Below are 24,376 nucleotides of genomic sequence, written 5' to 3'. Positions count from 1 at the left end.
GAGGACCTAAATAAACCGTAAGCATAACCTTTTGATATTTTTCATTGTACATTAGACATGGTATCCTTGATCTTAGAAAAAACAATTGTTGTGGCTCTAAGGCCTTTTTATCTGACATATTAAAGCTATCACTTATTAACTTCCCTGTCTTTTCCAGCATTCGGACTGAAATGAGAGACGTTCATCAGAACCTGGGTTATTGTCCCCAGTTTGATGCTATCAATGATTTGCTGACTGGACGAGAGCATCTGGAGTTTTACGGCCGACTACGAGGGGTACCAGAAAACGAAGTTGCCATGGTAACACATCATATTCTTTGTAAATTTGACCCGAGTTAAGTCGCAGTTTCACTCACAAACCACTCAAACAGTCTTCTGCGCCACAGATTTGTTTCTTCTCTTAATTCCTTTTGTTTTCCTTATCAAATTACATGTAAGCCAAAATGCATGTAGGGCAAACTGAAGTGCATGTCGAAGTGATAGATAACCTCAATGGGAGAAGTCGTACATAATGAGAAATGGCTGCTGGAAGAAAAGAAGCAGCTGTGGGTTATGGCTCTACATTATTCACCAGGCCCAGTGGTGTGGCCCGCCCTAGGCGGCCTCCCTACACTCCTCCCGCACTGCCCTCTTCTGCCACAGTGAGATCAAAAGAGGAGGAGGCTGGCGGTGACCATGGGCCTCAGACCCGGTGCCAGGCCTTTGATGTCTTTAGCTGCAGTGCAAAGGGACCCAATTCTGTGCTGCTCGCAGAACTCTTAATTTCACTGTGGCCCATTGTGATATGGCTTCTGTCGGTGGCCAGTTCCTATTCAAAGTGAGCGTGTATTGCCCAATTTGCATAAGCAGTAAACAAATACATCCACATGCTCATGAAACTATGATGTTGGTCCTGAAGCATGCATTTCTTGGACACCCCCCCCCACACACACACACACACACACACACACACACACACACACACACACAAACACACAGACACACACTCCTGATTGCTTGTATTCGATGAAATGTTGTTGAAATAGCTGTGAGTACCTCAGCAGCCTGTGATTAAGGTCTTACAGCGAGACCAGCTGTCATGACTTGTCCTTGAAAATGACAGAGCTGCAATACGCTGAAAATACAAGGCAAAATATCATCCATCATGGTATCATCATGTCTCGAGTTGGAGCTCATGTGAACACTCCTGTTGACACCAGTTTGCTTTGTGTGATCAAAAAGGTGGCAGAGTGGGGGATCCAGAAGTTGGGGCTGGTGAAGTATGCCAGTAAGACTGCAGGGACCTACAGCGGTGGGAACAAACGCAAACTTTCCACAGCGATAGCCCTGATTGGCTGTCCTCCAGTGGTTTTCCTGGTGAGATATGTCTTTATTGATATGGTGTCAATGTGAGAGACTTGTTTTATGAAGAATGTAGTACTTCAAGTGCAGATCATGTGCAGATTCAATTCAACTTTATTTATATAGCACCAAATACAACAGATACTAAACAATGTATGGTAACATGTGAAGAGTATATACAACAAAGACATTTATAACATTTACAATGCTGTCGACAGATAACTGGTACATTACTTGCAGAGGGGACAAGTCTACTTTCTGCAGGTCACCTACTGGCTGTATTGAATTTATATATTTCCGGGAAAGAGCCAATTATTTGAGAAAATGTTGAGCACATAGAACTGTGTGTGCACATATTAAGTTCCTCTTCATCAGGACTTAAAACTCAGTGCCAAACCATTTTCTCATCAGTGGGAAAAGTAATGAAGGCATGACTCAGAATACGCTGCTTCACATGCGCTCAATTAAGTGGCTTAAGGAAGTTGTGTCGTGATTTTATGAGGGATTAAGTTTAATGAGTTAACGTGTATTTTGAGATCCCAGAGAGTCTCAACCGGTGACACATGTTCACACTATTTGCACAGTTTGTGTTTTTGCATGTGTAAACGCATCATTGCATTGTGGAAATACCAACATTTTAAAGTATTCGTGATCCAATTTATTTTTCCCATTAATATTGTCCACCTGTAAATCAATTGTGTTATGTTTGATGAACTGTATTGGATTATGCTCTTAATAATAATTTTAGTCAAGTAATGAGTAATCCTTGATGAATTACATGTCATGGATTAATCTTTCCAGACGTTTCTGGCTGGGTTTATAAGCTTTCAGGCAACACTGCTTCCAAATGCTGTTTTTTGACTCGCCGCAGCCAGACTGGCCTTCACTTTGAGGCAATTTGTTGTCAGTGTCTGTGTCAATTTCAGTATTGTGTGTTAGCCCAGGGAATCCAGGCAGCCTTGAGGTAGCGCCACGCAGGGTTTGCACAGGGACACATTGGGCACGGTGATGGAAATACCCCCCGGGATTTGTGGGATTCTGCTAGTGAGGGGAAGCAGGCCTGGAACCAAACCAGCCAATGGACTGAGTACTGTCACTCTCTAATCATGCATGGACAGACTAGCCCCGAGGAAAAGAAACAGCAAGTCACTGAGACTCTGTATATGTATGTGTGTATGTGAGCTGTGCTGTGTTGGAGTGTGCTTCAATATGTGTCCACATTGTGTTCTGATGTTTCCTTTGAGTTATATATGTATACACGTGCGAGTGCATGCTTGTGCTTGTGTGTGTGTGTGTGTGTGTGTGTGTGTGTGTGTGTGTGTGTGTGTGTGTGTGTGTGTGTGTGTGTGTGTGTGTGTGTGTGTGTGTGTGTGTGTGTGTGTGTGTGTGTGTGTGTGTGTGTGTGTGTGTGTGTGTGTGTGTGTGTGTGTGTGTGTGTGTGTGTGTGAGTGTGTGTGTCAAATTCTGGTCCCAGATTAATGGTTTCGCTAACCACAGCTATTCAGAACCGCTTTGATTCACCTTGTCTCTGTCCAGGATTCACCCTGCATTTGCCCATAACCCATTGGGATCAGCTCCAGAACCCCACAGCTCTGAATATGTTGCAGTGCTATAAAAGATGGATGCACACCTTGAAATTGTGTTTTAAAAGTGCTTCTTTGCAATGAATTTCCTGTTGTCACTCAGAAGTTTGTTTTTCATAGATTTGCATACGTTGAATTGAATGAAAATGTTTTTCAAAGACGTTTTGTTTACCTCAGGATGAGCCAACCACTGGGATGGACCCCAAAGCCCGACGTTTCTTGTGGGACTGCATCCTTAGTGTCATCAAGGAGGGACGCTCAGTCATCCTCACATCACACAGGTACAGCATCACTCATCTATCAATTGAGCTGTGATGGGTCGACACTTCACCCACTATGACAAAGTCAAAATATTTGGACTCTTCACCGAGGAAAGCACAGCAACCAGATTGCTCTCACATGAATGTGCGCCATAAATATTGTAATTATAATTGATTGGAGTTACACTTTAGTTGAAAGGTATTGTTTCCTGTGTGGCAGTTAATATTGGCTGCCAGAAACACACTGGCTGCTATAAAGCTTTCATGAAGCGTGAGGGCATATTGACTGACTGCAGCTTTTTTTTTCTCCCCCCCATGAAAAGAGAAACTGTCAATATCTGTGCTGGAGTCTTTTCATTATCCAAGACTTCCTGGAGCAAAGTTAAGTTTGCTAAGTTTTACTTCTGTTGCTCTGGCCACCAGGTTTTTTGTCATGGTTTTGAGCAACGAGGTGAAAAGAAATCCAAACTTTTGTCTGAAACTTCAAAGTTGACGGCCCAAATCGATATAGAACATTTAACAGTGTGCTCCCTTTTTGTTTTAAGATTTCCCCAACTGAATCATTTGCACTCCTGCCAGCATGAATACTTAAGCTCTGCTGCTGCTTCATTCAGAATATATTATCCTCATTACACGTGTTGCAGTCATGGAGAAATAAAAGCATTTGTTGTCGTCTTGGGCAAATGTGGCTGAGCTGCATCCAGTCGTCCATGCCACGACCAGGTGGTTGTGTTTTGTTAAGTGGCAAATTCACCAGGTTTTACAAAGTCATAATACTAATTGCAGCATTCTTCAGAAAGGTGTCACAGTTTCTGCCTCAGCTGCATATGACTCCTGCTTCAGCCTAACCATGAAAGAGAGAGAAAAATGAGAGGATAATGGCTACAGATGGTACTGTCCTCTGTCTCTCTAATTGCTAAATGTGTTGTCCACTTAAGGTGTCAGCGCAGACATGTAAAAATCCAAGATTGAGCTGTAAGTGAGAAAAGAGTTCATAAATGTCTAAAGATGTCGGGATAATTAAGCTCCACCTTATGAGACACACATAAGTAGTGCACATGTTGACTTCAAAAGGATCCCTGAAAAAAATGTCTTAGATGTCTGAGATTTGCTGCAAATAATTGTATTCTTTCTTTCTATAGTATGGAGGAGTGTGAAGCTCTGTGCACACGCATGGCCATCATGGTGAACGGGCGTTTCAAGTGCCTTGGAAGCATCCAGCATCTGAAAAGCAGGTAAGGGTCTTTCTTTAGTCACTCAGTACCAAGACAAAGACCAAGAACAGTAAAAAAAAAAAAAAAAAAAAATCTTTGAACTGCCTTGAATTGAGATGAAAGGTTTCCTTGTCCCCTGCTGAAGTCCTCTCTTATTTAAAGTGTATGTATAAATAACATAATAGCATGTATATGGGTAATAAAAAGGAATATAGAATTAGATTCAAGTTTTTCAAAGAAGGAATGGAAGGCTTGCTTATGCCTCTTTTATTATTTATCACTGCGGCTAAGGAGGACTGTAAAGGAGTTTATCAAAAAGTACAGTATACCAGTGAAAGTTCACACAAACTCTGTAGTGTTGGTGTTGTGAAAGGGTAAGTTCAATATCTTGCTAAACGTGTATGCCAATAACTAAAAGAGAGGACTGATTTCACTCGCATCTGAACATTTGAAATGGGAAAATCCTCAAAATCCCTTAACCGAATAGATATAGTATGTATTCCTCCCAAAATATGTTGGTGCAGCTAATCTAAAGTATAATTAACCAAATATGTGATTTTTGTTTCTATTTTCTGTTGGGCTTTTTTCAACCCGTATCTTTATTATCCTATTAAATAGACATCTACGCTTCGATCAAGCAATCAGTGAACAATGAATGATGAGATGCTAAAAGCTCACTTTGAAAATATGTACTCACAAACAAATGCACAATTTGTTGTTTTTGCATATATTTAAAAAGACAATCATTTTGAGCTCATCTGTCTGAGTGCAGACACTAATAACAATAGCTCCACATGTTTGGTTTCACCTCGATGCAGAAAAAAAATGAATCCCCTCTTGTAGTGACATTTACGTGATGCATGTCTGCTTCTGGGCAGCACAGTAGTACTGTGGTCACATGTACTTCCTTCAACAATCTGTAAACATACATATTAGGATAACCGTGAAATCCACATCACTCTTTGCCATCATCCAGTGGACTGGTGGTCTATCCAGGTCAGGGTGCTGATAGACTTCATGCCCAATTAAAGCTGGGACAAGTCCAAAGCTCTGGTTCAATATTAATACATTAATGGTAGAAAACATGGATGGATATTTAGATTCCTGCTGACAAACGCAAACATAAAATACTGTCTATATACCAAGGGGTGACATGTTCTATTTCAGTTCATTTATCTATGACCCCATAATTAAAACTTCACCCTTTTAACACATTATGTTGACAGTAATGCTGTTTTTACTGGTCAATACCAATATTTTGTGTCATAGCCAGAATATACCAGTCAATTATTTCTCATTTTATATTACTGCCACACTGTGATACTGCCTATCACTGATTTTTTTTAATGTGAAATATGCTTTCATACTCATAATTAAAAGGATGGTGGCAATATTAAAAACAAACCATAAGTCCAGATTTTTACAACTAATAGAGGTTAACATAAAAACATTGATCAGACATTGGAAACCACACACACACACACACACACACACACACACACACACACACACACACACACACACACACACACACACACACACACACACACACACACACATTCATACCCATATCCAAAACCATTTTAGAATGATCAGCGTGTACCTTGTTGGACTGTGAGAGGAAACACAGAAATAACATGCAAACTCCACACAGTAAAAAGAGTCCAAGTTCCAGGATTTAGTGTGCAGTGTCATCATTTAACTAAAAAGTAAAGTGTTTGTTTGCTTGATTTTATCTAACAAGAATAATATTGTCTAAATTTTACCACATGTAATGTCACATATACCAGTACAATAAGCTATGTATTGCATGTAAAGCCTTATCACATCCATTTCACATAAAAATTCACAGTCAGGTCTTTAGGGTTAATGTCCCAAATCTTTCACCATCATCTCGATTTTGCATCTTTCTCTTTGCAGCCCCATAAATTCAATTTCCAGCACGCCCGTCCTCATTCACAGCTGTAATAGGCTTTGTAGACATCCCTTGATGTGTTTTGTTATATGTCCATCATAGGCATCTCATGCCATTAACTCTTCGCACTCAGGTGTGCTGTCTGATTTTCATCTGACATTTCCCAAGGCCAGCACTTATGCCCCGAGCTCTGCGTCAAACAGGGAGGCCAATCCATTACCTTAGGTACAGTGTGGTGACATTATTACCACTCCTTTGTGTGAGCTTGTAACAGGAAGGACATTCCTCACACACGCACACTGACACACACAAGAGCTACATGCATGACAGGGATATGTTGGGGCAATCACTGGGTGGAGAGAAAGATCAATACACCTGGGATGAGGGGTGGAGCACACCATTTTTCAAGTTTGTGCGGGGGATTAGGGGGAACGCCTGGAACAGCAAGGAGGGGGCAGCAGTGTCAAGGGTATTTCTCATCAAGACTGTTAATGTCATTTCAATGGCTGGGCTTTTAGATCGCTGCAGATAGAGAATAGGTGACTTGTAGACAGCTTGTTGAGAGAAGAAGGACCACGTAGGAGCGCAATATACTATTCAGTTCCTCGCAGATGTTGAAGTAATTGGCAGATCCTTCATGTCATTTACATCCTGTTGGAAGGGGTGAGAGCATTGTGCCGTAAATAATTTATGAACCACGCAGGAGGTATAGTATAGGTAAGAGCCGTGAGGGTGACGGAGGGAGGGAGGGGTTGAGCAAGAAACAGGAGAGGGAGAACACAGGGTTAACACATGTCCTACTTCACATGCTATCAGGTAAAGAGTGGGATCGCACTTCACAAGACAAGCAAGTGAGAGGAAGCCAGATAAGCAGGACGTTTCCACTAGATTGTCACTGAGCTTATTTTAGATCTCACACAGGCAATTTACATGCCACCGAAATGCTATCGTTCAGTTCTCGCCATGCAGTGAATAATTTCTAATTAAGCGTCCCTATCTCCACTGCGCTCGGTGTAATTAATGTTTCATGAGGTGTGGGACCCTGTTAATGACTGAAAAGGCAATTAAGGAATGTCTTCCATGTTTTCCTTTCTCGCCGCTATCCCGCCACATGTTTGTGCTGTCATGTTGTCCCCACACACACTCCCACCCTGGAAACGGTGAGCATGCAGTGCTTTTTTTTTTAAGGTTCCTGCATGTTTTCCATGAAGCAAGAATGAAAGGGTTGATTTTCAAGCTGTTGCCCATTTTTAAATGGGAAGATGTCCATCAGCCAGCAGGGGTTTCCTTGGTGGGAGGAGGCATTGCAATGGAGGCAGGTGGTGCAAGCCGTTGTCCCACGGCGTAAGCAGCTGACCTGCCAAGCTGGGGGGGGGGGTGGGTGCATCTTCGTCCCACCGCTCCCTCGCTCACTCACTCCTCCATCTCTTTTTCATCACTGGCCCCAGAAAGAAGTGCAGAATCTCACCGCGGGAGCAGCTCTCACATTTTGACCCCCTATTGCTCATATGTAATACATGCTCACCCTCCCACATTCACAGCCCACGTGCCTCCACCCCATCACCTCATCCCACTACTCCCCTCCTTCAAAGACCTCTCAACATATTACCCTTATTTATTCCTCCATCCCTCTCTCTGCTCTCAGGTGGCGAGGCTTCCGACTCAGCCATCCAATTCCTTGTTAGTGCTGCCCCCTTTAGTTCAGCTCTGACCGTTGTCTCAATCACTCAGATGCCCTTCTGCTTGCTTTTAACAACCCTGCCTCTGTGTATCAATCAAGCCCCAAACGAGCCAAAAAACACATTTAAACCACCGGAGATGGTGGTCAGTGTGTGAGAGGGAAGCTGACAATTTGGCTTAACAATTTCAAAATGCCTCTTCATTATCTTCATGCGGCTGTTAAAAATCATCCTCTTCACCTGTCCTGAAATCGAGTTCCCTTGAATCGATCACTCTTCCTTGAATTTATAACAGACCGAAGGCGAAAGGGAGAAATAAATAAGTTGGGGAAATACGCACAAGAGGCTGTAAACAGGGTTTTAGTATAGCAGCGTACTGGCGTGAAAGCTCCCAGGTGTTAAGTAAACCCAAATGAAGTGGAGGAACCAATAAAAGAAGCTTCAAAGCTCCCCTATAATCTTGTCAGCCTGGAAGGACACCCGTTGCAGGATTTTTCACTGATTGATATCATTCATATCCCTGCCTCGTAGAGTACCTGCAATAAGTACACCACATTGCCTCAAGTCTTATTTTCTCCTTGCTTAAAGCACGTCATGATATAAAAGTGGAGTGTAAAGTGCCTTTAATGCATTAAGGTAATGCGCTGTGGGCGCTTGAGAGTTTTTACAAGAGTGGTGTCTAAAAGTTTGGATCAATCCCCCTGAAGTTGACGTTGAGAAGTCCAATAAACTCCCACTCACTTTGCGTCTGCTCTGCAGGTGTACCATTAACTAAATAGTTTACGGCTTTTAAGTGCATGTCACCCACAGAGATGGATGACAAAATAATTCTCTTTACAGTTTACAGTGCATCAGCAACGTAGGTGTAATTAAGACTGCAGGAACATTGTTGACATGAACCAGATGGTACACAGTATACAGTATATACAATGTGCATGTCTGAGAGGCATCTGAAAAAATGTTTATCTTCGCCTTTGATGAGAATCTTGATTAATGTGTATGTTTGATGTTGCTTTTATGTTATGTTTAGTTTGTGCTGCCAGCCAGACCAAGCTTCTACATTTACATTTGGTTGCAGAAATGCTGCAGAAATGGTTACATGTCTCTCTATTTTATGGGATGGATGTTGATGGTGATGCATGCAGGAGAATCCTGCAGCAATAACTTTAACAAGCTATGTGAAGGCCGTCCTTTAAGATTACTTATGAAATGCCATATTGGATGCAAACAGCTTGTAAAAGTACTTTAAATAAGTTTTGATACAGTGTCACGCACTATATCGATCATTTAAAAAACTTGAATAATTACCAGGGAAAATATTTCCTGATTAAGAATAAGTATTAAAGCTGAATTTTTTGTTAGCTGTGTGGACACAATGGCACTTACTGGTGCCATCATATGTCCTGCATCTATTGTCCATCTGTATTGATAGATTATCCATCCATCCATCCATCCATGTATCACTTGGCCGCTGGCTGAGCCCCCCCCCCCCCCCCCCCCCCCCCCCAAAGCACCGAGAAAGTTTTTTGGATGACTTCCTATCTGATAAAAGCGTCGCACCACCCCAGTGACCTCTTGCCTTGTGACCGCCCTCCCTCCCATGGACACAAATACAAGATTTGGCAGCTTTGAGGGTGACCTTTCTCGACTCCCTCAGATGAAGGAAGGCAGCCGAATTATTTTCTGCCTGTCATGCCCTTATCTGTGTCTGGCTGTTGTTTGTTTTAAATTACATGGAAGAACGACTTTCCTGCGGACCAGGGTGGAGGAGAGGATTGAGGCAGAATAATGAAAATGAAGAAGGAAGAACTGCATCGCAGATATTATGGCTGCTCTGCCGTGCTGTGTTGAGCCGCTGCATCATATCTGTAATGTAAAATATTATGAAAGGATTAGTGGAGACAATGCATTGCAGCCATGACTGAAAATATCATCATTTCGTTATTTTCTCACAGGCTGTCTTCAACCCCAACTTGCAAAAATTCAGCTTTTAGTTTTTACTCCACCAGTTAAAAGTCCATTAATTGTTTGAAACCTGCTGTGCTATTGTTATGACTATGCTGAGCTGTGCAGGCCTCACATTAATATCCATCCTTACCTTCCACACACAGGCAGAGTTTATTCCAGGAGAGCCAAGACAGTCTATCAAAGATGAAAGAAGTTGTTTTGTTGTGAATGCAGAAGCTGAGTAAAAGTGATGAATATGAAAGAAAGATTTTTTTTTCCAAAGTCCTCCATGTGTCGTTGCAGCGGGAAGGGAAATAAAAGTGGGAGCAGGCAGGGAGAGGGAATGAGGGGAAGCTAATTGATAAGTTCCACAGACAAGCAGCATTTCATTACCCACATACACACCAAACCCACCAAACCCCGGCCGCCACAATGCCTCCATGCCTTATTGAATCTTTGCAAACATGTTTTTGCATCTTGGCTGAGCCTGACAGTCCTTGGACAAAGGATATGTCCTGGGCTGGCAGTTATCATAAACACAAGGGATTATGGTCAGAGACTTGATTGGATGACGAATTAAGCTTGATATGTAAGGATGCCTGTGATGTTGTGGTACTAGTGTCTGTTTACAGATTGTGTGGTCTGTTACATCTCATTAAAATCATCAAGTGTGATGTGACTTCGCTCAGCAGGAGGCATGTTCTGGCTGTTCTTGACATAAAATGTGTGCTTTATTTGTGGAAGACTGTGCGACTTGTGCGAATCAAAGTGATGTTCATACTTGAAGGAAAATGCTTTTCATACAGGTTCTGTACATTTAGAGTCAATATAAACAGCTTGAAACAGCTTTTTTTCACTATGTCACAATTTGTTTTAGTAATGTCTTCCTAACGGTGATGTTTGACACGAAGTAGTGAAAGCAAACGCCATCATGAATAGTACAGATTTTTTTCTATAGTGGCTGCACTGCAGTGTAAACATTGGCATTCTCACATGATAGTGAGAGGATCCACATTTTGAATCTTCCAAGGTTGACCTTCGGGGGCTTTCTCTGTAAAGTTTGCTTGTTCTCCTTAGATTTGTGTGGATTTTCTCCATGTAACCACATTTTCTCTTATAACCTTAAATGATACATTGCACATACATATGCGTGTCTGTTTATTCACACGTTGGAGTGGTGACCTTTCCAGGTTACCCACTGCCTTTATCCATGTAATCTGTGATTGAATCCAGAATGCAGTGAACCTGAGTTGGATAAAATGCTATCGATAGATAGACGTTTTTCTCTTAATTGCAGTGTTGGCCAATTTACCATCTATGTCGGGCATTGGTGAAGTATTCCAAATCATGTCTGTCTTCTGGTGAAGGTTACGATTTTGCAAATTGCACTCAAATATTGCAATTTTCATGGTTTATGCAGAAATCGATCCCAAAACATGATTCTGATGCTGTTTGTCTCCTGTCCAGCTCCATTATGGCATACTAGCCACTCCTCTCTGGAGACTTGTAGCAGTATATTTCACTGTCGGTACTTAGGAATCAGGTGAAAAAGATTTGTTTCACATTAGAAGCTTCAAATAATTGAAGCACCCAGAGGACAGGGCAGGATTCCTTTGTACCTCACAAAGAGAGAACTGGGGTTCAAAATGTACTAACTGGAGCTTTTGGCCATGGAATAACAGTTACAGTCTGTGGACTGAGCACCTGGCCAAGGTAAACGCACATGTTTTTCTCTCTAACAATTGAACATTATGAGACATTCAATATTTTTTTTTTTTCTCACAGAGCTTTCACATCATTTCCAGCTAAATAAATAATTTACAAAAGAACAGTGTCTAATCGCTGCCCTGGGTTCAGTGCAGTCTAATTTGGAATGGTTGAAAGGTTCGCCCGTGCACACACATGCTGATACTTGCAGGCTGCCCAGAGCAGAATCCACATGATGCGTACAACATAATGTGTTTTACCGGGATGCTTTTGATTACCCACGGTGTGCAGCCCCTGGGGAGATCACAGTGCAGACACAGTTCTTGGAGCCTCCCTGTGGGATGAAGGCTGATGTTGAGGATGGTCAGCATGCAGCCAGGTCTATACTATGTGGATTAACCCCATCTCTGCCAGAAGGTGCCTGCATTATTGTCTCTTGTGTTCTCAACAAAGCAATTGTGCACATATTATTGATTATGAACATTCCCATTCTTGTGGTAATTTTGATTTTGTTTCATGTTCATTCTTTCATTCATTCATTTATTACTTGTGGGGACATCATCAGAACTCAAATCAGTTTTCTGTATCGTCTCTTTTTTAATGATGCAACTAATTTATGTTTAAGCTACATCGTGTCTTTGATTACGTTCAAGTACAATAAAGCCAGCGAGTTCATTTGAGTCCCTTCAGGATGCGGAGGACAATGTGTGCTCTATTCTACACTCTCCAAAGACTCATGATGATCATGAAAGAAAACAAAACCTTGGAAGGCTACAGGTCAAAATCTGAGTTTTATGACCTTGTGCAATTTAAAATGTCCAACTTTGCCTAAGGAAAGAAAACCTCAAATATAGTAAAAACATTTAAATATATCTCACTAGAACTTTATTTAATGAAAAATTAGCAAGCTAATCATGTGCTTTAATTGTAATATTTGATCATTTAGTAATGTACTGGAATTTGAGGTTTATATTATAATGCGTTTTTCGAGAAGCAAGATTTTGATCTGCAAGTCATTGTTCCTCAGCCTGATCCGTTTTCAAAAGGAGCATTAAAAACACTTATTCGTTTATAATTAAAAATAGATATCAAACAAGCACTCCTATATGCAATTTATGCAAATTCACACTATATCTGCACTGTGGCTCTTCAACTTCAAGCATTCATGTTTTTACTAAAGGGACTCTTCTACCCATGGGTTTGGTTCATTGTACTTATCCATGCGAGCGCAGAGCTTCACTTCCCCTCTTACTCCCTTTGGGATCATGTAGGTCTGCAGTTTATTCACCATATCTCTAATTGCCACTGAGGGAGCCTCTGACTCTACTTGCATGTTGCTCGCTACTAGCCACAATGGACATTTCCATGAGTAAATCCAACATTAGGGAATTAATTAGGCAGAAAACAATGGGTCATAAGAGTGCTAACGACAGAATAACAAGGCACAGAGTTTTATTTGGTGCTCACTAGACGTAGCACACATTCGGGAAGATGCAGAATGTTAATTAGCTTTAGAGCTTAGCAATATCCCATTTTCATCTGTGACAATATTTTATGTTTGGGAATTGTTTATGAAGTAAACTTTTGCCTGTTATGCATTTTGATATGTTTGGTAAATAAAGCATGCATTCTAATAATGATAACTTGGAGCAACAACATTTGTCTTATATTCTTTTAAATATCAGTCTGTTAAATCCTTAGCATTTTAAGGAGACAAATAAAGGTAAGTCAATAGCACCTCCTGCTTCATTGTTAGTACTGTAGAGTGAGAGAAGACACTGCTGGTTTGTATTTCTGGAGGATGGACTGACGTCACTTCTTTCACAACTAAAGTGACGTTTATTTTGGTTCCTAAAGAGCTCCCGAGGGTAAAAAATCTGTCTCTTTGGCTGCTAAATGCTAAATTATGTTCTCCAGCTTGTGGCTACCTTTTTAATGCTGCATTGAGTATGATGGAGATGTCACAGCTTTTTTTTGTTGTTGTTTCTAAAAACAACTTCCAATCTGCTGGACAGTTGCTTTATCGTGTGTGCAATCTGTTGTTGTTCTCCGGGGAAACATGAGACATTCATATTATGTTGTTTGTCTTTGCTGTTGAAGCCATGTGAGGACGCAGAAATAATATTCACACTTTCCTAAAAGCTTTTTTTTTTTGTCTTATCTTCTTACCTTTCAATCACACTGTTGTTTTCTTTCACATCCAGAACAGATGATTGTGTTGATTCCACCTCTTTGAACAAAGGGTCCTGAACCTGAGTGCACTGAAATTTGTCCATCAACAACTGAAGTAACTTGTAATGTTAAAGTGAGGCTGGCTTTGCTTTTGGCAGTGAGTGACTCACCTTCTGCTCCAACCCACTTCATCCAGGAAGCTCAAATTGGCTGGGGAAATATGTGGGCAATTATAATCTGAAAATGTATTCATATCTCTTCGCTTCCTGCCCCATCTGTGCCCGACGGTACACCACTCTGTCATCCATCACACCATGCCACGACCACAAGACAACAAAGATAATTATTGAGACAACCAACCGAGAGCAATTTGGCACTTGAGTGCTTGTTTTTCTTATTTTTGTTTAGTTTAGTTTTGTAGCAGTGAGTCTAATAGCCGCCCCTCTTGCAGATTCGGAGATGGCTACACGGTGATCGTGAGGGTCGGCGGCTCTCCTCCTGCTCTGAGACCAGTGGAGGAATTTGTTCAAGAGATCTTCCCCGGCAGCATTCTCAAGGAGAAGCACCACAACACGCTGCAGTATCAGGTTCCACACGCACAGGGAGCTCTGGCCCACATCTTCAGCCAGTTCAATAGCAGCCAGGAGAGGCTGAGCGTGGAGGACTACTCTGTGTCTCAGACTACTTTGGATCAGGTGAGGCAAAGAAACATTCATTTCCTTTCAATTAATAATACTACAGCTATTATCGATTGGGATATTTTACATATTGTTCATTGTTTGACTCAACAGTGAGCCAAAAAATTGGGAGTAATCACAATATTATTATAAAAAAATCTGATATGTTCACCTTGCGCTTCAGAAAACAGTTTTAAAAACCCTGTTTTAATTGTGTTGGTAGATTAAAAAAGTGACATTGATATCATTTATATTTTTGACGATATTGGCCTGTAAATGATGAGGCATCCTGACGATATACAGTAGTGTCTCTTGTCAGATTAAAATCTCTAGTCTTATAAGATACAAAGCCTCCCCACTTTACAGTCCTTTCCACAACAACAGACGGCTTAAATTCTGGCAGAGACAGAAACTTTACAGTTACTGTCTCAATATGTTGCAAAATGCTATGAGCTGTCATGAGCTACAGACTCTAATAGCCAATGAGAATGTTGCAGAGAGTAACATGACAATCAATGCCACAGCAGCCCAGCACCTAGACATTAGTTTGCAGTTTCTCAAGGAGATAAAAGTGATGTACATGGATGACTGAGAAATTCAGCTTGAATAAAACTTGCTAAAATCATTTGTAGGAAAAGAGTGATGCAAGCCTTCCAGTCAGGCAAGAAAAATGTAAGGGTCAGGGCCTTAACCCAACATATTTGATATCCTTTTAAACTTTTTAAAGAAATCACGATTAGAAGAAATAGTAGGAGGGTAAAGCTATTTTGTTAAAACAAGCATAGTCATTCATGCCAGTTGCAGTCTGTATATAAAGATACACCAGATTCCATATTGAAAGCATGCAAATAGCACAAGAGATTTTTTTTTTTATTGCTTATGGACGGTTGTTAATAATTACACCTGACAAAGTGAAAAATATTCAAGAATCTTTGATTCAGTCATGAATCACAACTTGGTGTTAAATAAAACATCTATAAGACTTAAAGAGCACAATTTGGTTCAAGCGCTTTGAAGTAGGCCTCTATTTTTCTCTTTATGTTTTTTTCTTACTCCGCAGTTCTTCTGACTTTTATTCCACTTTAGAACTTCAAAAGACTTTATGGAGGCACCACTTATCAACAGTAGGCAACTGTTATGTTATACATCCATATAGATTTAGAGATTATATACCACCACTTTAGTAAGTTGTTCAGTATTTTGACAAAACATTAACAAGTTCTTTATTGATTCCTGTAGTTATGCTAATTAGCAAAACAACAATTTGAGTTGTTTTCAGATTATTTCCCTGCAGAGTTCACCTTTGAGATGAGTAAAATTGAGGCTGAGGGTATTTGGGACCCCGCTGTAATTCTGTGCACCGACAGCTTCGTTTAGCAGAACATTCGCTCATCAGTCAATGCATTCAGCATCTTAAATGCACTCACTTAGTGCAAGTCTGCTCAGTGGAGGATAAGATTTAAAGTTCTGTTGGTGTCTACACATTGTCGCCTGCCATTTGAGCTGTCATGCTGACCAACGAGGACCAGGGTGAAACAGTTGAGCTGCCAGCCTCTGGTATTGATCACAAATCTGGACTGATCTATACAAAAAGCTCACACAGCTCGATACCTTTTTATAAAGAATTCCAGCCCCAGTGTACTGGATAGGTTCCTTGATCGGTGCGATAAACCGAGCGCCAAATGTTAAGACCCAGCTTCACCTTGCATTTTCTAAGCAGCCCCTGGGACCTGATACAATCAGATGCTCAGCAGCGAGTATGAGTCTGTTTTTGCAAACCCACCATTAGCGCAGCGGCAGATGAGCAGGTGGGAGGTGGGGATGACCTCCGAAGGGTCCCAAAAGGTCATCAGTCCATTCCAGCATGTGGGCAAAAGAGCCTCTCATTCTCTTAAAAAAGAAATAGACGCTTCAAGATGAAAGTAGGTATTATGTCTGATCCTTTATGTTTTCTTTTGCCGCTAACTGAAATTATGTCACATGGAGAGTCCTTCATTGATGTCAAGGATTTCATTAATACCATGACCCCTCCTCTTGGATAACTCATAATTTGAGATAAAACGGACTTTTGTTGCACCATTTAAATAAATGATGCCCTTTAGGTGGCACTTATCTCATCACTTTTAAAGTAATGCACATTATGAAGGCTAAATACTCTAACATGTGGTTTAATTTGGCACTACACGGGTCATTGTTTTTTAGGCATGCCGTAACCTCGCCCATGCATAATCTCTGCTTTAACCTGAATGCCAGCTTACGCCACATTCTCCACTGGTCAATATTTACCAGATCAGAAGCAGTAAATAAATCATACTTGGTCCAGGAGGTCACAGGGTTGAAACAAAGATGGGGAGGGCTGGAGAACCTGCAGAGACCCAGACAGTCACCTTTCAGCTGGTGATTTATAGAGATGAGCCTTGACCTATAGTATAACACCCGACTTGCACTACAATTAATATTGATCCACAGAGCCTTGAGCTCAGGCGTTAATGCTGATGGCCAAGACAGTGCAGGGCAGATTTAAAAGGAAAATGGGACTTTCTCAGCTGTCGCTAGGCCACAGATTGAGTGTTAAGAATGTGAAATAAGTGTTGCTTTGTGTGTGAACAATTGGCGCCGCATTATCACCAGGAACCAGAATAACAACACATCTGGGTGTGTTGGATTTCTACAATTATTCAGCCATTTTGGAAAAGTATGCCGTCTGAACCTGTGCACGAATATCATGCTGACCAAAAACCCTTTTCGTCTGCTTCCAAACAAACTGGTGCCGTTCGATTGAAGTATAAACGCAATATGTGACAAATGTCACCGCTGCAGTGGCGAGTGTCACTATTTTGATTCCTTTTATAGGTTTCATTGGCAATTGCAAGCTTTCATATGGTAAAAATTGCACTATCATCCTTCCACAAGTGCATTTAGCTTTGCTGTGGAGGTTATAACAGCCCTGTTGCATCATAACTGTCATAAAAGCATCCAATATTACATGTTTTGCTTTGATGGTGAGAATATCAATGAAAAAATGTGAACTCATGTAGTTTGCCATTAATGTATGTAAGATATTGTTTTGAGGTCATCAGGGGAATAGAAGAAAAATGGCTCAAAACAAAAACATTATCGTTGTAATACTCACATATTTAGCAGCATATTGTGTTAATATCTACAAGTGCTTCCAAAGGGCCAAGAATCTATGACTGCAGGTTTAAATTTGAATAAATTTGAATAAATCATACTTCATTTATGTTTAAAAGTGTAATCTCTGGCCTATTAACATCTTCATTGCACTTATCAGGAGTTTTTAATTCACAGGATTTAACTAAAGTTAGGTTGGTCACAAAGTCAAAATATTTTCTAATCAAAATAATTATATTACAACAGCACAACAGAGGAGCCAATGAACATGTGGTTGGCATGTGCTGAATGCAGACTACATCCTGCAAAGCCTTCTTTGATATATAGCAGAGGTTAATTGGGTGATTCACGTTCCTTCCCCTCCTGTGTTCTGCCTCAATGGGCACCAAATAAACACCCGAGCGCAGCTTCTGTAATGTAATTAATGCCTGTATCCATCTGGTATTAAGAAAATGCCACTCAGTGGCACTGATGCATAACGTTCAGGTCATGAATGGATGGCTGGCTAAATACAGAAAGTGAACATTAGCAAATAATCACACCACAAAGCCAGAGCCGAATTCACCACAGTTGCCTTTCATGATTCGACATGAAAGCTCTTCTGTACTTTCTCATCTGAGGAGTCTTATGGAAAGTTAAGCACAAACAGTGCTTTTGCAATTCCGCTGCACAAGTATGCAGCCTTGACTAGGAATACAAAATGCTGTGCATGCCTCAGCACATCAAGCCAATACGACCCAGTGGCAGGGTCAGAGGCCGAGGATGACGGGTGGAGGGTGTATTTGTTGCTGCTGTCATTCTTATCCTCTTACTCATTCTCCCCTGATAAGATGCCTTGACAACTGTGACCTTGATACACTCTGCTGATGGTATGACATCACACACTGAAGTGTACTGTAGCCCCGGGCTTTCTGCAGGCAGAGACCCAACTAGCCACCAGGTGCCTGAGCTCACACTTCCCAGCGTCTTGGTCAAGACATTTTACTTACATAGTTACTATGTTTTCATGGCACTGACAAGATTTTTTTTGCATTAGAAAGACTGAGATAAGACTCTGCAGGTCCTCTCATCGACATGTGGTCAGTCTAGAGATGGAAGTAACCGTCAGCAGAGAGGAGAGACCCACACCACTCTGCACCCACAGTGCAAATGAATTGTGCAAAGCTGCCAATTTTAAACCTGAGTACAGAAAAGCCGATTGGCAAAAAAAAAATCCATGGAAAAAGCAAATCATTGTAATTGAATACATACATTCTAGCTATGACATTTATTGAATGCGATATCAGTTTTTAGAATGAAAATTTTTTTTTTAGATGTTTTAGTTTTTCTCTGTTTTGTTGTTTTGCAACTCCAGACAAATTATATCTGTTGGAAAATGGCAAAAACAGCTATTTTGGTCATTATGGTTGCAGACCCCTGGTCTGCTGTGTCTTTTCAGTTGCTCCCCTCTTACAGGGGGTTGCTGTAGAAATGAATTACCTGGCAAAGCATCAACATCACTAAGTTATTTTGAAAAATCTTTGCCTATTTCTCTGGCAAAACTAACAAGGAATCAATACAAGAAAGTTTGCTTCAAGTCCTAAATCCTGACTGGGAAGTAGAAAGAATAATCGCTTGTAATCTCCAACAAAAGTGGAGTCAAGATACATATGTAATATTTGGAAATATTTACAATGATGTCCATTGTTGTAACTCCAGGTTGTTAACTTTCTGGCTCACTGTTTACAGTTGACGAACTGAAAGAGTGTGTATTAAACAACAAACTCCTGTGCATGTACGCCAGGACAGAAGCAGATCTCCATGGTTTAGTAGCTCCACTAAGCTGCAAACATAATCCACAGGGTTGCTCAACACCAGGTACATTACAGCAGAACAGCTTTCAGTTTTGGTGAGGTGTGGGAGCATGTGCACTCTGCAGTGTTCTGTCTTGTCCTCCTCCCTTCCAGGTCTCTGATAGCAAACCATCAGGCAAGTACTGGACCCATCATCCATCCCTTCAAATGGCTCTTAAGCTGCAGCAGCCACAGCACACGCAGTCTGCTCCAGCGGTGCCTCGATCCCTTGGGGTCGTTGGCATTTGGGATCCAGCAATGGCAAAAGATAAAAGCCACAGAGGAGCACAGTAATCTGAGAAGTCTCCAGACTTTATTTCGGAATCCCCAGTCAAAATAATTTCACTCTGAAGTTCAAACCTTGAGGCAAAGGCGCAGAATGTGTCAGCGCTCATTACTGCTGCCAACCTTCCCTTCAGCAAGGCATTTAACCTCCAACTTCCTCAGCTGCTCGTCTGTGCCGCGGCCAGCAGTGACGATACGAGACAGTCTGCAAATGCCGCGCCGCTTCCAGGAGTCATTTCAAACCACCACTTTCCTAGAGAACTGTACATCTGCTCAGTGAATTCACCCTGCAAAATGGGGGAGATTGAAAACACAGCGACAAGCACAATAACACTGAAGTTGCATTAGCACATAACAAAAAGAGGGTGAAATGAATAGAAACAAACGTGTGAAAGAATATGAAAGTATAGGATCTTAATCCTTGAAAGGAGCCTACAGTTACTTTATACTGCATATTGGACGTAAATAGATATTATGAATATATTATAAATATTATTGATTCAAATAGATAAAAGCTTAATAAAAAAATATTAAGAGAGGGCATAGAAATAGATTCAAATGAGTAAATCTCGTCTTTTTAATGTACTGTATGGGATCTAATGAGAAAATGTTTCAGTTTGTAGCTATTGGATTGTACCACATTCAATTAAACTTCTAAACTCGTCTTTTCAAGGCAATAAGGCCGCATCATTGCAACACAAGTTAATTTTTACTGCTGCATTCAAACCATACTTACAGTAAAACTGGAAAAACAACATTGTTTCATATATGTATACAATAAATAACTTATTTTCTGAGGTACTTAGATGAGTCATGTCTGTGAGTTTCTTTTGGAGCTTGTGCCAGAGGGCGATTGGCCAAGCGAAGCGTAAAAAAAAAAAACTTGATGCAGGAGGATGAGGGGAGCAGCTATCTAACTTTTATCTCAGAGTTCAAAGATCCGCCTGCCAGCAGGGAAACGCTCTCATTTAAATGTTGTAGCTCATTTGTGTAATCCACACAAACTGAGATGTAAAAGCACCCACTGGTAGTTTCAGAGGGACTTCTGTGATGTTATTACTTCTTGTCTGTCCACTCACTGCAAGCCTTAAAAGTGCCGCTACCTTTTTTTTTTTTTTTTTAGTTTTGAGAGAGGAAGTCGAGATTAATAACGTGAAGATAATGATCATCTTTGGTTCTAAAATGTATGTCAAAATCCAGTGATATCAATTATCTGAACTAAATTAAAAAAAACAATAACATTGGGTTACTTTTAATTAATGCTCTTGCTTTTTTTCATTAAGTTGGCTGATAAAATTTTTTCTGATATTTGCATTTTGCCTCTTAACGATATTTCCAATAACCACAAAGTAAATATAGTAAAGCGGGACTGTTTTTCTTCAAGAAAACAGAACTTTCCAATGCTAATAATGATCTCTTTAAATATTACAATTTCAGGATTAAGATTATATGTGTTAGTTAATTAAAAATGGAGACTTCAAAGCCTGACTGTGTAGATTGTTAATGCTGTTTTTGTTTTTAATCGTCTGAGCTTCACAAAAGCAATAGAAAGCCATTTCTGTCTGATCAACTACATTTTTCAGTTCATTTCTTGTCGCACTTGTTTATTTGTGGCTATGAAGAAGGATTTAACTCAAATGGAGTCTGAGTGGTTTCTGATAGATGCAGTTTGGATGACTTTGTGTTTCTTTTTTCTTCCAGCAGGATCTTTAATGCAATCTAGTAATTCACATGGCCTTTTATATTCACTCGCCCAATGAAAATCATTTAATGAAAAAGCAATGCTCTTATCATTTTTTACGACCCTCTTTGGAGCCCTTTTCTACTGGAGGGTAAAAGTTTTTGTGTAGCTTTTGCCGCTAATGCTAAGAGAGTAAAAAGCCCGCACTACAGCGGTGTTTACAGCACAATGAAATCCACACAGCTTTTTATGAACGCCATAGGATTGATTTTGTCTGACATTAAATGGGCATCACAGAGAGAAGAATGATTGTTTTATTCTCTTTCTCAGCTGGTCAAAGATGTCAAACTGACATTCACTGTGTGAGCCCAGACGCTTTACTTGATGCTTCATAGCCCTTGTCTGGCAACTCATTCACAAGCACGCCGTCGTCTGGAGCACTGTTTGTTTGTTTTAAAAGCAGGGTGTGTGTGTGTGTGTGTGTGTGTGTGTGTGTGTGTGTGTGTGTGTGTGTGTGTGTGTGTGTGTGTGTGTGTGTGTGTGTGTGTGTGTGTGTGTGTGTGTGTGTGTGTGTGTGTGTGTGTGTGTGTGTGTGTGTGTGTGTTGAGGGGCATAAATGAGATGGGTAGACAAATGTCCACAGCCTCTCTGGTACTGTGTGTGTTACAAGTGCTTTTTCCTTCATCTGTTTCTCTCTTGTTAATATTGCAGGTCTTTGTGAATTTTGCGAGTCACCAGCATGGTGAAGAGGACCCTCAGGCTTACACCAAAGAGGTGGATCTTTCCGATGAACTGCCACTGGACCCATTGAAGTCCACCCGAGAAGCACAGAAAGTATAATGACTCTCAGAAAACCGTTTTTATTTTATTTTTAAATGCACTTACAGTACGGTGGGGCCAGCAATATACCCTGCACAAATGTGAATGAGGAAACCAGCAGCAATAATCTCAATCAGTGGTACAATTGCATTTCATTACTTTGTGTTTTCACAGCTGGTTCTTGCACATCTGCCAAACTTTTTGCAAAGTCACACTCAATCTACAAATGCTTTAAAGCACATCCAACAATGGCAAATAATCATTCACATTGTTTCCTATTACCAGTCACGCACAAGCTTAAGCAACACTGACACAACTGATTTTATGAGGGCCACACTTTCAGATCGTCTACTGTTAACCCCTCAAAAGGACACTCGGCAAAATGCTTGGAAATTGATCATTTCAATTCCAGAGTGTAATCAAAGGAAATCTTAAGACTTTAAGACTTTGAGGTGTACGTGCACCCCTTCATGTGTCACATATTTGTAATAAAATGTCTTCAACGGCCTTGAATTGATGAAAAATGGCATACAACTAATTTCTAGCATGGACATTGAATATACTAGAAAAAAATGTGAACTTAGAATTATTAATATGGAGGAAACTTGAAAGTCACCAAAGATTCTCTATTTTCACGATAAAGGCTTTAAATGAATTACTCTCAAGTTGCAGCAAAACCTGCAAGAGGTTTTCATTGCTTCATTGCTGCTGTCATTTTAAGAAAACAATCCTCAATACAGTTTAATATTTAAAGATTTTTTGACACATTAGTTGTGTTAACTGAGCTGCACCAGAGAGCAGCAGTCAGTCATGGTTAATGAAACTGTACATTATCTTTATATCACTAATCGGCTCTTTCTATCAGATTGATTAAACTATAAAAGAGCTCATTTCAAAGAAAACACAGTTGCTTCAAACCTTCACATTGTCTTGATCTATTGCTGATTGAAAAAAAAAAAGAATCCCTTGATTAGAAATGTATCAATGTGGATTGACAATACTCTGTGTGATCTATTGCGCCCTTAAAATTGAGCACATCATTGCGGGACAACTAAGATTACATTATATGAACTGTTATGAATACTAAATTGAAATAGATTGTAATATTCTTTGCATATGTATGTTTTTTTTTTGAGGCATTACTGCTGTGCAGCAGTAATGCCAATTTCAAACATCCGAGTTCAGGTCTGTTTGGAGTAGCATTACTAATCACACAGTACCTCATTTACAATGAAGAGTGAAATTCATCTCAGATATCTTATTTGATGATTTATGAATCATTTACATCTGCTTCTATTTGTATTGTACTTAATGAGCTGCTTTTAAATGCTGTTATATTTCGGAGTACTGGGATCACAGTGATCAGGTTGGATTTTGTTTCACTGCAAAAAAAGGTGGGGTCACTATGAATCCTCAATGAATCAAAGGACACCAATGAGCCACTAATGTAAGAGTCTTTTCTTTTGTCAACACAGACGCCAAAAGACATTTAAGAATAGTTAAGTTCACCCCCCCCCCCCCCCATTATTTTGACTCACACGTACTCCGGTGATTGCCACTGACTAAAAAATGATTCATAACATCTCTGTCAGACGAGTTGGCTTTGATTCTCCAAAGGAGCCTCCAATTAGCTGCAGCTCGGTGACAGACACCGAGGTCACCGCAGTGGGACGATGGAGGCTGAGTCAGAGTCAAGCGCCTGTCACATGTCACGACAGACGCACCACAGCTCAGAGGCTTTACGTGCAGCTCGCTGAAATTTAACAGGCCACATATCAGGAACACTTCAGGAGCAATGACTTAAAAACACATTTATACGCATGAGCTTTTTGTTCTTAAGGTACTGATCAAATGCTTCCTTTAAAAACGTTTGTCTTCATACATACTGCTGTCGGCACTTGTTGTTGTTTATGAGCACCACAGACAAACACTTGTATAACTACATATATAAATATGTTTTTTTTTTTTTATAGTGCGGCTCTTAGCAAGAAGCAGTGCCAATAAAGTATTACCTGTCCTTAGCGTAATATTATTGGACACTATGAATGTAATAAATCCAATAACATATGAACGTGCCAATAGTAGAATACAATATTTGGGCCAAAAATCATAATTTGCCAATAATGTTAATGT

At 40.5% G+C, this 24,376-nt stretch overlaps 1 protein-coding gene across 1 annotated transcript in view; it reads left to right on the top strand.

Moving 5' to 3' along the window:
• The window catches only part of LOC308147287 (phospholipid-transporting ATPase ABCA1), a gene marked incomplete at both ends in the record, with an annotated part of 155,069 nt that extends 132,805 nt beyond the window's left edge, over nucleotides 1–22,264 (top strand). Inside the window, 6 exons of the mRNA XM_080519394.1 lie at nucleotides 158–299; nucleotides 1,221–1,355; nucleotides 3,101–3,204; nucleotides 4,326–4,418; nucleotides 14,269–14,512; nucleotides 22,136–22,264. Coding sequence (XP_080375520.1) covers nucleotides 158–299; nucleotides 1,221–1,355; nucleotides 3,101–3,204; nucleotides 4,326–4,418; nucleotides 14,269–14,512; nucleotides 22,136–22,264 — 847 coding nt within the window. The remainder of the gene's footprint in view (nucleotides 1–157; nucleotides 300–1,220; nucleotides 1,356–3,100; nucleotides 3,205–4,325; nucleotides 4,419–14,268; nucleotides 14,513–22,135) is intronic.
• Between the last annotated feature and the right edge of the window lie 2,112 nt (nucleotides 22,265–24,376).

Source organism: Blennius ocellaris (genome assembly GCF_963422515.1).
Source record: "Blennius ocellaris genome assembly, chromosome: 23".
In the NCBI taxonomy this organism is placed as follows: Eukaryota; Metazoa; Chordata; class Actinopteri; order Blenniiformes; family Blenniidae; genus Blennius; species Blennius ocellaris.
This window is presented reverse-complemented; position numbering and strand designations above follow the sequence as displayed.